This window comes from Melospiza melodia, chromosome 1 (genome assembly GCF_035770615.1).
Source record: "Melospiza melodia melodia isolate bMelMel2 chromosome 1, bMelMel2.pri, whole genome shotgun sequence".
NCBI lineage: Eukaryota > Metazoa > Chordata > Aves > Passeriformes > Passerellidae > Melospiza > Melospiza melodia.
Genome location: NC_086194.1, coordinates 50,341,953 through 50,354,482, shown reverse-complemented (window position 1 = coordinate 50,354,482; position 12,530 = coordinate 50,341,953). Strand labels below are relative to the sequence as shown.

The following is a 12,530-nucleotide window of genomic DNA, read 5'->3' as shown; positions in this document are numbered from 1 at the left end:
TGCCTGGATTTTCATAGCAGCTGCATGGCTGATGCTGTAATAGCTTCTCAATGTCTTGCCTCAGTCCTTCCCTGAGTAAAATGGGTTGTCTAAAATGGAGTGATTTAGCTGAGAGTTGTATCAAATCTAAAGACTTAAATGTATCAATGTATCAAAATATATCAATTGAAACTTAATCACAAGTGGTAAATGTGTGGGGTTGGATACAAGCTCTTAATTTTGTTAGCTTTGTCTGAATTGTGCTGTGAGGGTAACCCTTATTTACTGGATGATGAGCTGAACATAGATAAAATCTCTTTCTGATACCTCCCTGGAAAGAATGAAGGTTTCTGGGGTGCTTGTTTTACTGCTGCTCCTCACAAAGCTAAAGTGAGTGTTCAAAGCACTTGTTCTGAAAAGTGATTGGTTTTTTACAACCTTATAATTTCAAAAACTCATGTAAATTTCCTTCATCAGTTTGACTCACAAAACATTATATTCATGTAGGCATGTTCTACTTCTCTTAGCTTCTCTCCTCTTATGTCCAGCCTAAACTTCTGGATTTCAACAGGACTTGAATGGCTTTAATTTTGAAGAAAATATGTAAAGCTGTTCTTTAGTAAATATATTAAGCTGTGTTGTTTGTATTAGAAGTGGTTCTACAATAATACAAAGCTTCTGTAGCCATCCCTAGCAATTTTCCTGTCAGTGTTTGCAGTAGTTCTCTATCTGATGTTCTTACATGCCTTTGGTGTAATCTAGGAAAATACAGATTTTTTACAAAAGTGGAATTAATCTCTATTTAGTCCTTCAGGCCAGCTACTGAGCCTGAAATTAATTTCTGCTTAAGGTCTGGGAAATAGCAAATTTATGCCTAAAACTGATCTTTGTAATAAAGAGACTAGAAGTAATGAGAGAAATTGTGATTGGACAGTTGTTTGGCTTGTGTTATTGTGGGCATCTCTGCGCTGTAGTTTTCTGCTGTGTTCTGTTAATTCTGCTTCCCTTTCAGTTCCTTTAATTTTACATACCTGTCCCTCACACTTCTTCCAGTTATGTTAATTTTTCGTAGCAAAATTAAAGAACTCTGAGGGTCTGGCTGTGCTGGTGAAAGATGAACCAGTTAGTACCTCAGCAGAACTATTTTCTTTTAAAAACTACAAGATTTATGCAAAACTGAATGATGTATACTCATCATTGTAGTGTCTGAGTGCTTTCTTGTTGTCTGTTGAATCACACAACTGATAATTTTTCTTATATAATTTTGGTTTGCAATTGCTTTCAGAGTATAAAACCTGTATGGATTATTTTGGTACTTTTTGAGAGGAGAGGGTAGATTAGAATTGACCATGGCATGCTCTAGCTTGTGTTTTGTTGGTATACTTGCTCAAAAAATGTATGCAGTGCTGCTGAAAGAGCCTGTTTCACTTCCCCAGTGTGGGCACAGCAGTTCAGATCTGCTCACCAAAGGGTCTGGGGCGAGGGACCAGCACTGGCTGTAGTGTTGGTTCCTTCCCCAGTCCTCATGACTGCCTGCCTGCATGAGCCCCCATGCTGCTGGAAACCAGGTGGCAAGGAAGCCCTCCAGCTGGCTTGTGTGTCAGGACCCTTTCCTCCAGTGGAAGTGATCTGGTACAAGGCCTTAAATCCATTAGGGTGTGGCAGCACGGGATTTTTTTTTCCTGTTGCCTATCTTTAGAAACTGAGCCAAGGCTGTCAAAAGTAGTGTAAATTATATTGGTGACAGAGGTAGTAAAATTAATTTGTCTTTGGCTATATTTTGTTTTGAAGCCTTTTGGAGGAGAATAAAGTTCTGAAAAAGATTTTTCATCTTGCAACAGCACAATGCTGAATTATTTTATAAACTTTCTTGCAGTTTTCTACCTCAAATTTATTTTAGACAACTAAATTAAATTTCTCCTTCACTATATGGAAGATGTAGAGGTTAGAGGAAATTGATGTTGATCTCTTCCTCCTGTAGGTGGTTTGTCTGCTGGGCCAAATCTGAAGTTTAGCAGCCTGAAGCTTGAGGATCAGCACAGCTTCACTCTGGTTCAAAATTTTCTATTGATGAATTAAGTTCTCTGCTTGTTATGGTATGCAAATTGCCATACAGAATAGTGCAAACACCCTCAAAAATGTTTCCTGGTAGCTGTTTGCGTATGTATGTAGCTTCCAGCCCACCATGCATTGAGGGATTTATTTTGCTTTCTGCAGCTAGGAATTCTTTTCATAGCATTCCCCTTGTGATTCTCAGATGGACTGTCATACACTTTGCTGTAAGCAGCACAAATCTGATTTTGTTTTGAATATGTCAGTCTTTCTGTCAGTTGCTGGCTCTAGCAGATGGGGGGACAGATTGTAAACAAAGTGTGAGAGAGCATGCTTTATGTAGAATATGTCAAAGAGTTACACTTGCAAACTAACTTCAGTTTGACTTGTATGGAACAATGAAACTAGAGCACTTCAACAGTGCTGTCTTGGGCCCTTTGGCTAGCAAATCTCAAGCCAGAATAAAAGGTAAAGATGAGCATTACTGGAATTACTTTTGTTGCAGCTCTGAGGTGATTACTGTCAGACATGGACAAAAGGTCTCAGTCTTTGTGTTTACTTTACAATGAATCCTGGGTTTAACAGTAAAATATATAGGGTAAGAAAAAGGCTTATGTATTCTAATCTTGGCCTTTTATTTTTTTGAAGGCTGTTTTGATTGTTTGTAGAGATGAATAAAATGTTTTTGTCAGGCAGTACTCTCAAAACTGCAAGAATTACCCTTCATCTGGACAGTCTTCCTATTTTCAGGCTTGCTCAAAGCCATTTGGGATAAGAGAGGGGAAGGAGATGACAGGACTGTCAAGGGGGTATTTATGAATCAGCCCTAATTTCCTAGTATCAGGAGAGGTTTTCCATAAACAATTTAGAGAAATTTATGTATTAGCTATTTTAAAATTAACCTGTCGGGGAAACCTGCTTTTCTTGTTTGTGGCAAGAAAGTAAGTTGCATATCTAGACGAAAATGGTTGTGCTGTGTCTTGTTCTTCACTTGAACAGAGAATTCTGAAATCAAAGTGTAGATAGTAAAAGTAGCAGCAGTGCCAGGGAATTTGACCAAACAAATCATTAGAAGGTGGAAGAAATCATTAATGTCCAGGAAATTAGTGGCTGATAGAGATAAGAGGCTGATTAAAAGTTCAATTGCTTCAATTCAATACAAATGAAGTCTTTATGTTGTTGGTTGACATAGTGAGAAATTTACTTAGTTGGCATCTGGATGAGGTAACAGATAAGAAATAAACATACACTGTATATTTTCAAAAAGGGTTAATCTTAGGCAAAGAGCATTACTTCTTTGCACAGAATGCAATGACTTTCTAAACAAGCATGTAAATACAGACTGTGAGCATGCTTTCCATGTAGTTTGATGTGAAGACCCTGAGCTTTGTTCCTGGAGGCATGCAGGATACTCTGATCATTAAACCCAGTTTAAGGGTGTGTTTTGTCTATGAAGTGTTTTATAAAATTATTGCAAGGAAGTTAACTGGATATTTGGAGACAATTCTTGAGCTTTACCACTTAGAAGCAAATCTGTTTATAATAACTATAATGCATCATATATTTGTGGTTTATCATTTTCTTGATATTTATTTATGCTGATGTCTTGCCATTTTATTGTGCTGGGCTTTGTGAAGGGAAAGATAAAAGTCAAGTCTCTGCAACATATGAATTTCCTAGTTCATGGTGTGCTATGGAGAAAACCTGTCTAGTGGTTAAAGCTGCGTGGTGGTGGGGTCACCATTCCTGGATGTGGTATTGGGTGCCATGGTTTAGTTGAGGTGTTAGGACATGGGTAGGACTGGATCTTGAAGGTCTTTTCCAACCTAGTGAAAGCACAAAACCAAATTAAACATTCTGGATTGGTTAATACAGTGTTTTCTAACAAGGATGTGACTCAAAAGCCTGTCCTTGGACTGGCAGTAGAAGAGTGAGTGCTCAGTAGCTTTATTCCTTTTGGCTGATTGTTGTTTGTGTGAGTCACTAGGGTGATTTTTTTTGTCAGATCTGAGTTCTCATTGAGTTCAGGTGGTACTTAGCTGGTTTATTTTGCTTGCTTGTAGAATGCAGCTTCTTTAAGGGTGCCTTCTTATTTGAAGTGTTTGGGACAATATGACTTCCACTTACTACTTTGGAAGAATCCTGAATATTTGAGTCTTTTAGATCAGAGAACAGAATGTGTTCTTGAAATGTTACATTAACAGTTACAAGAAGTCTGCCAGACTGTAGTAGTATAAGAGGAGAAAATATTGCTGCCACTTGCTAGGGTCATCTTCTGCATCTCTGATACCTGGCTTAAAGATGTAAAGAGCAGACTTCCTACCCTGGGACAATTCTCAGACTTTTCAGATAGACAGCAGTGAAGTTGCAACAAGAACTCTAAAGGTAATGAAGAGACTTCAGGTTAAGAGATCAGAAGCTGAAGTAGTTTTCACATCTTTCTCTTTCTAGTTCCAAGAAATGATGAAGGAATAAACAGGAAGAGCTGGCAGATCAATACTTGGCTCTGAGCCTGGTGTCAGTGGCAATTTTATTTTTTTTTTAAACAACCTAGTGCTGGGTTTATATGACATCAGACCTGCTCGTGACAGACATTGTACACCTGTCTCAAAAAGGGAAATGTATCTTTGCAGGTACCAGAGTTACCAGGTCTTCTGTAGAGAGGTTTGAAAAGGAAAAGGGATAAAACAGGGAGGCAGCATGCCAGTGTTTGAGGGATGGTATGCTAGTGAGGTCCTTCAGTCTGATATCTCAGTGGAGGTAAGCAATGGAGATCCGCGTGGCAGCAAGGAAAACAGGTACCCTGTGTTAGAAACCACAGAATCACCTGGTCACATAGGAATTAGGGCTTCTAGCCAAAAAAAAAGATGGTGGAATCAACAGGCCAACCAAGTGCATTTGTACGAATGCATGCAGCAAGGCAGCCAGTCACAAGCCTTCTTTCCAAGGGCTGGAGCCAGTTCTGTTCAGCAGTGCCTGAGACAAGGGGATCAAGTGCACCCTCAGTGGTTTGGCAAGGCACACAGGCTTGGCTGAGGGTGCTGATCTGCTGGAGTGTGTGGGGGATCTGCTCTGCAAGGGTGCCCAAAGAGGCAGGACCAGTGAGCTGAGGCCCGAGGTACGAGGTTCAGCAAAGCCAAGTGCTGGGTCCTGCACTTCAACCACAACCCAGGCAGTGCTGCAGCTTGGGGGAAGAGTGGCTGCAAAGCTGCCCCATGGAAAAGGACCTGGGGGTGCTGCTCTACCAGCTGTGAACATGAGCCAGCATGCACCCAGGTGGCCAAAAAGGCCAATGGCATCCTGGCCTGTATCAGCAATAGTGTGGCCAGCAGCACCAGGGCAGTGATGGTCCTGCTATACTTAGCACCTCGAATCCAGTGTCCAGTTCTGGGCTTCTCCCAACAAGAAGGACATTGAGGGGCTGGAGTGCGTTTGGAGAAGGGCAACAGAGGTGGGGGAGGGTCTGGAACTCAAGGCTGATGAGGAGTGGCTGAGGGAGCTGGGGGTGTTTAGCCTGGAGAAAAGGAGGCTCGGAGGGACCTCGTTGCTCTCTACAACTACCTGCAAGGAGGCTGTAGCAAGGTGAGGGTCATGCCCTTCACCCATGTAATAAGCAACAGAACAAGAGGAAATGGCCCTAAGTTGCATCAGAGGAGATGTAGATTGGATATTAGGAAAACTTTCTTTACTGTAAGTGTTGTCCTGCATTGGAATGATGTGCCCAGATAGGTGGTGGAATCAGTGTCTCTGGAGGTATATAAAGTGATTAGGGAAAAGGCTTAGTGGTGGACTTGGTGGTGCTATATTAATGGTTGGACTCAGAAGTCTTTTCTGATCTAAACAATTCTATAACTATGATTTTACACTAAAATTTTGGGATTAGCTTGTAGCCTATAATTGGGTTTTAGTTACTGTCATTTTATGGTGTGCATTTAAATGTGTGTGTCTCACCATTACTGTTTTCCAGGTTCGTCCTGTGTGCCAATCTTAAGTGGCCAAATCTTTTACAGAGACTAGTATTTGAAAGAATGCAAAAGTATTCTCTTGTGTTTTCAACTACTGAGAGTTGCTTGAGGCTAGTATTGAAATTGCTTTCAGTTCAAATGAAAGCTTATGTATTTATAGAAGACCAATATAGTAGATCAAATAAACTCCATTTAAATAATCTTATCAGCAAATTCCACTGCTTTGTTTTCTTGATGGTCTTGTTAAGTAAGCGTTAAATTAATTTAATGTTGGGATCAGTACTTGCAGTGCTCTCAGTCTGACAGAATTTTTCTGCAGATAATTCTGCTGAAAATTACTTAATTTTCTTAGCTGTGATTTGATTTGATGTAGGCTAGTGCATCTTGTAATGCATTATGTTTAAGTAATCCACAGTTGTATAAATAATAGCTTATTAAAATTAGCATTGGTTTTTAATTTTATTTTTAACCTTATGATGGCAAATGTATTCCTTAACTTTCCTGTCAGTCATGTTTATAACTACTGTACCAGTGTACACCAATCTAATCAAGCACGGGGAGCTGGAGTACCTCCTTCTAAATCAAAAAAGGGCCAGACACCTGGAGGTGCTCAGTTTGTTGGCTTGGAATTGTACAAACGGCTAAAAGAATTTCTGAAGAACTACTTGACTAATCTCCTTAAGGTAAGATGGGGTATGAGATCGATCTGCACTTGTAGTAACATGAACTGGGGTGAGAAGAAAAGCTATATCAATAAGACTAGAGGTGTATGCAGCCACTGGAAGTAAACTGAATTATCTTAAAAGGTGCTTTTGTCTCCGTAGCCATTAGGATGTTTTGTTGGCCTTACCTCAGACATAGATCAGTCCCTAAGCTTGCACCTGTGAGCTGCTTTTCCTCTTCAAGCCAAAACAATATTCCTGTGTTTTATGGAAGTAATGTTACATGACATCTGAAGCTGTCCTGCACTTGAACAAGAATAGCTAGGCTTTCCAAGCAATTAACCAGCATATTAGGAATGCTGAAAAAATGGGTGCGTGTCATGTTGAAAATGTGTGATGGTAGCCTTTATTTTAGTTTAATAAATAAACTACTAATAGAGCTGTATGTTGTCTTGCATCCAGAGGGACATGGGTGTCTTCTGGAGCTTCATCTGTGCTATGCATTTTTTTCCCAGCCTTTTAATTTCAAAATCTCATACTGGCTTTGTGCTTTACTAATGTAGAACTAAATGTATTAGCAGTGTGTTTCCTGTAAATACATTGCATGGTGTGGGTTTATTACAGAGTCGGTTTGTATACCCTGATATGTCTTGGTTGTAGCTTAAAATGACACAACAGCACTGACAAACTTGTCATTTCAGGATGGTGAAGATTTGATGGATGAGAGTGTGCTGAAATTCTACACTCAACAGTGGGAAGATTATAGGTTTTCAAGCAAAGTATTGAATGGGATATGTGCCTACCTCAATCGACATTGGGTTCGTCGTGAGTGTGATGAAGGTCGTAAAGGAATATATGAAATTTATTCAGTAAGTAGCTTTTTGAACTGAGTGATTTGTCCATTCCATCTGCCATGTTTGCATTATCATTCTATAGATCACTCCTTGAATCTTGTAGGAGGTTCATAGACATTCTGTAGAAGTGGACCAGGTGGCATTCTCCCTTCTTTCCCTACTCCTACCTCAGTATATTTGTAAAAATTCCAATGTCTGCATCTGTGAGATGTTTGATCTGCCTTGTATTATTTTTATGTTTAATCTGCCTGTATGTATTGGAACTTCAGCAGTAGACTGTTGAGGGTTGTCTGAATGCTTGAAATGTCTGAATTTGCTGCTTGGTGTTATCTGTGTGCCTCAGCATGGCCTTGTCATCCCACTTAAAATTCAGCTAAGCTTTTCAAACTCCAAATGAAGCAGTAAATAATTTTTTTTTTGAATTCAAGACATTTCTACAAATTTTTTTGCATCCAAGCTGCTAAGATTCAGACAACATTTGGTTTGTAGTGTAAGTTATTTTGGTGCAGTTCTGAAAGATTGATATGTGATCTTGATAATTTTTTTGCAGTGTGAAGTAATATAAATAAGAACTTAACAGTACTTCTGTATCCCAGATAACTAAAAGATTTTTTTTAAAATATAGGATAATTATTGTCCTTACTGGTAAAGCATTAGGAAAGTGCTGTTCTATTTTCCTGCTTCACTTCGTAATTCTGCATATGGTAGAAAAACAGTTTATATCCTTACTTCCTTTCCTCTTGACTTTAGTAGCCTAATGCTAAGGGACTATGTCAGCTTGGAAACTGCCAACAAAAAAAGCTGTGTGTTTTCAAAATCACTCAAAGTGGATTTTGTTAGTTTCCAGAGCTGGCAGTGGATCCTCTGCTAGAAAAAGGAACAACATAGTAAAGGTAGTGGTAAACCCAGTTGTAATTTTAACATGAAACAGTCTCATTGCTTGAGAAATGTGTGTGCCAAAATAGAGTGTTAGAAGTTCTCATTAGTTTGCATACTACACCAGCTTTCCTTAAAGGGAATTACCCTACATGTATATGTGTATATGTAAATATTTTCTTCATTCCATCTTCCTTCTCCCTTCTTTTACTTCTAGCTTGCCTTGGTGACCTGGAGAGACTGTTTATTCAGGCCATTAAATAAGCAGGTATGTGTATATTAATATATTACAACTATAGTGTTATTTTATAGGGTTAATTTCATATATTGTAAGTAACTGCTTCAGGGAGCCTGGGGGGATGGGGGCGTGCACAGACCTGGAAAATAAAATGGCGCCTTCTGCTTCTCCTTTGTAATATTAAAAAAAGATAGATATTTGAAGGAATAAGCCTTTGTGTATGTGATTGAACCTTGATACCAAGACTATTCTGTTATCTCTCTGCTGAGAGGACCCTTGGCTTTTTTTTTTTAAAGCTAAGGGGACTTGAAGTAGCCATTTCAGTGGTACTAAGCTAGGCAGGAGTACAGGCTGATGACAGTCATGTCTTAAGGTTTGGGAGTCAAGATTGGATGGGAGCAAATAGGGACAGGCTGGGATTTTACTGTGAATTGTTAAATTTACACTGATGCCTGGGAGCCTCAGGTCAGCTAAGTGTTTAAAATTAGTGAATCAGCACAATACAAAACAAGGCATTCCATCACAATTCTTAGGTACATGTGTAGGTTGATTTCACTTCTTATCAGTAGTTCATGATGAAGTGGTTGCAGCAGATTATTTGTCCAAAGAACAGGTGGTTAGCTCAGGTCTTGCTACAGTGTTTTGTATTTCACATATAAACAAAAAGAGAAGTTTGGCTTTGAAGGTGTTCTTTTGAAATTAAAGAAAAAGAATACTAAGCAACTTTAATATACATCTACACCTTACCACTAATCAGACTGTAATTATGTTGTATAACTTAAAGGAGTATCATTCTCTCTAGGAACTTTATGTTCACTTAAATGTTGTTCTCAAGGTACTTGACTTTTCTTGAATATGGAAATAGACTCCTAATTAAGTATGGTGCTTGATCTACCAGCTGCTTTCTCTGTGCTTGACTTAACTTTTAATCCCTGTTTTCTAAGGTAACAAATGCAGTGTTGAAATTGATTGAAAAGGAAAGAAATGGTGAAACTATCAATACAAGGCTGATCAGTGGAGTTGTACAATCTTATGGTAAATGTGATTTCTTTAAGATTCTGTTACTTTCTTAAAAATAAATAAATTTGTGTACCTTATCAGAGCCCAGAATATCCCACCTCTTCATATGTCCAGTAAAGATTTTTTTACAGTAATGTAAATGCAGTTCTGTATTGTTTAACTTCACATTTGACTGATACTTTATACCATAACAGATGATTATACTGTATTTGTGAAACTTGAGAGTGCAACTGATAGACAAGAGTGTTCATCATTTACAGATCAGTTATTAAGGAGCTAAATCTGGAAGTGGGGAAGGATGGTAGTTTGCATAGCAGAGTGGGGTTGCTTTTTCCCTTTTGTATAATACTGAGAGCATTGCCATCCAAATTACTGACTAGTTTCATCAATAAAAGCAAAAGCATGTAATCTGGAACTCATAAGAGGGAAAAATGAAAGGAGAATTTGAACTAGTATTTGAAATGATGAAGTTTTCCAAACCCTACAATCCTACATTTAAGAAATGTATCTAAAAGTGTAGTTAACATTAGTAATGTCTTGTGCTGATAGTTTTAAAATGCAAAATCAATGTACTTTTTTGGTGGCTGATGCAGTCCCAATTGATTGCTTTTATCTAAGTTAGGAGTGTCCTTGTTTATTTGCAGGAGACCACTTCATAACAACCAATTTTTTTATTTCTTGGTCTTTTTTGTTTGATTGTGTTTTTTTCCTTTAGTGGAACTGGGGCTGAATGAAGATGATGCATTTGCAAAAGGACCTACATTAACTGTCTATAAAGAATCCTTTGAATCTCAGTTTCTTGCTGACACAGAGAGATTTTATACACGAGAAAGTACTGAATTCTTGCAACAGAACCCAGTCACAGAGTACATGAAGAAGGTAAATTACTTAATCTGCTTTGTGATTTTTTTATTTTTCTGGATACAGATTTTTTTTAGAGGCAAAGGAATATAAATTCTAGGCTTTTATTGTCAGTTTGTTAAAATGATGGTTATTTTACAGAAACAGCTAATTTTCCCTGTAGTGGGTTGCTTCTCTGTTTATCTGGTCTGAAGTTTGTCTCCTTACCACCTTTCAGTGGAACTTTCTGAACAGTCAAAACAGAAGATTAAGTTAAAATAATTTCAGATTTTTTTAGACTTCAAGACACCAAAACAATAATTCTGCTTTAATACCACAAGTTTACCATTCCTGTACAAGGAACAGGGTGTTGACACTTTTATTGAAGTACCTTCCTGAGCAAGCTGGCTAAGGAAATACATCATTAATTAACTTTAATTCTCTCAGAATATTTTAGTGTCATGAACCCCTACAAAGTACTTCTCATCAACAGAGGCCAGATTTAAATTCTTAACTTGTCTCTAGTTTTGGGGATCCCAGACAGGGTAACTAAGGGCAAGCAGGATAAACATTGGCTATTTCTGGCCAGGTTATTAGGTCAGTCCTACTGACCCGGTAGTAGATAGGTCATCTTCCACCTTGGACAAGTGCTGCTTCATGTATTTTATTCCCAGTACTTTTCTTCACTTTCTGAATTGCTGCTATTTTATTCCCTTTCAGTTTAGTTAAAAAATAAGAGAACTTTTCAAGTATGTAATGTGCAGGTACACATCCCTCCCTGCAATATTCTTTGCGTAATGCTTTTTACCACAGAACACATCCTTTCTTAACTCTTGGCATTAAAGTCAATTACCCAAAAAGAAAGAAAAAAAAAAAAGATTGGAGGGGAGGTCCTAGAAATAACACAGTAAAAGGAATTATGCCTTTAGTAGTTTCCCAATAATTACCAGATCAACCTATGTTTACTTTTCTGTTGTTGAATTAATTATTTTTTGCTACTTCCCTTTCAAGTTCTTGTTTTAACTTTCATCCTAATATATGTATAAAGAGGAATTTCAGTCATTCAGAACCTGAATGACTGGCTCATCCAGACTTCCTTGGTACAGGGCAGTAGGAAGCTGTCTGAAGGTCATTGCTATTTCAAGAACTAGAGATTACAGGCAAGTAGAAATAACTGATAAGTACCCCAAACAATCCTCAAGGCTTCAGAAATCCACAAAACAGCAATTTACTTTGCTTGAAGCTGGAAGCACATACAAAGTTAGCAGACGGCAGGGGAAAGCTGTTCAGCAGGAAAGCATGTAGCCTTATGTATCTGCTCAAATTAATATATTGGAGATGTATAGAAGCCATTTGGGCACTCTTGGCATCTCCTTACACACTAGTGGCTGTAAGATCTTACAAGTAATCTGCTGGAAGCATGAACTGTGAACAGAGTAATCTGCTGTTAGTACACTTACTTGACATTCTCACTGGAGCACTGTACTTTGTGTTCTGTCTGGTGATAAATAGCATTGCAAAATAAAAAAAAGAAACCTTGGGAGTACCCTAGGGCATACCAGCATAGCATGACTGTTACCCTGTTACAGGAGAATTGTGGTAGTGTCTTGTAGAATAATGAATGAAATCTTAAGTAGAGCTGGGATTTGCATATGTGGTTGTATAGGCAGACTTACTGAGTTTAGAAGGATTGTGAATTTTTCTTCTCAGGCCAGAACTCATGAGTAAAGTTGGCATAGCCTGATGTGATGTAGGGAAAAAGGTCAGTATTTTTTAAGACTGTTCCTTGAAATATAGTGTTCCGCTGAACTTTTAATCTTTATAGTTGAAACAAGTAAAGATATTGTTGTGTGAACTAATTATTTTTCCCTTGTTTCTGAAATGTGATTTTAAAAGGAAAATGGAGGTATACAAACACCAAATAAAACAGAGTGTATAAGGAAACATGAAGTTAGAGTAAATATTTCTTTTCATAGAAGAGCTCACAATGAGAGTTGACTGTTAACATTAAAAGCGAAAGTGTAAGGATATTTTAAGAAGCAGC

General features: G+C 38.2%; 1 protein-coding gene across 2 annotated transcripts in view; it reads left to right on the top strand.

Moving 5' to 3' along the window:
- CUL1 (cullin 1) overlaps positions 1-12,530 on the top strand; it is a 51,999-nt gene that overhangs the window by 20,980 nt on the left and 18,489 nt on the right. For both annotated transcript variants that reach the window (XM_063157990.1, XM_063157987.1), the window contains exons 3-7: positions 6,505-6,679; positions 7,360-7,527; positions 8,606-8,656; positions 9,571-9,661; positions 10,362-10,525. In XM_063157990.1, the coding sequence (XP_063014060.1) occupies positions 6,505-6,679; positions 7,360-7,527; positions 8,606-8,656; positions 9,571-9,661; positions 10,362-10,525 (649 nt within the window). The remainder of the gene's footprint in view (positions 1-6,504; positions 6,680-7,359; positions 7,528-8,605; positions 8,657-9,570; positions 9,662-10,361; positions 10,526-12,530) is intronic.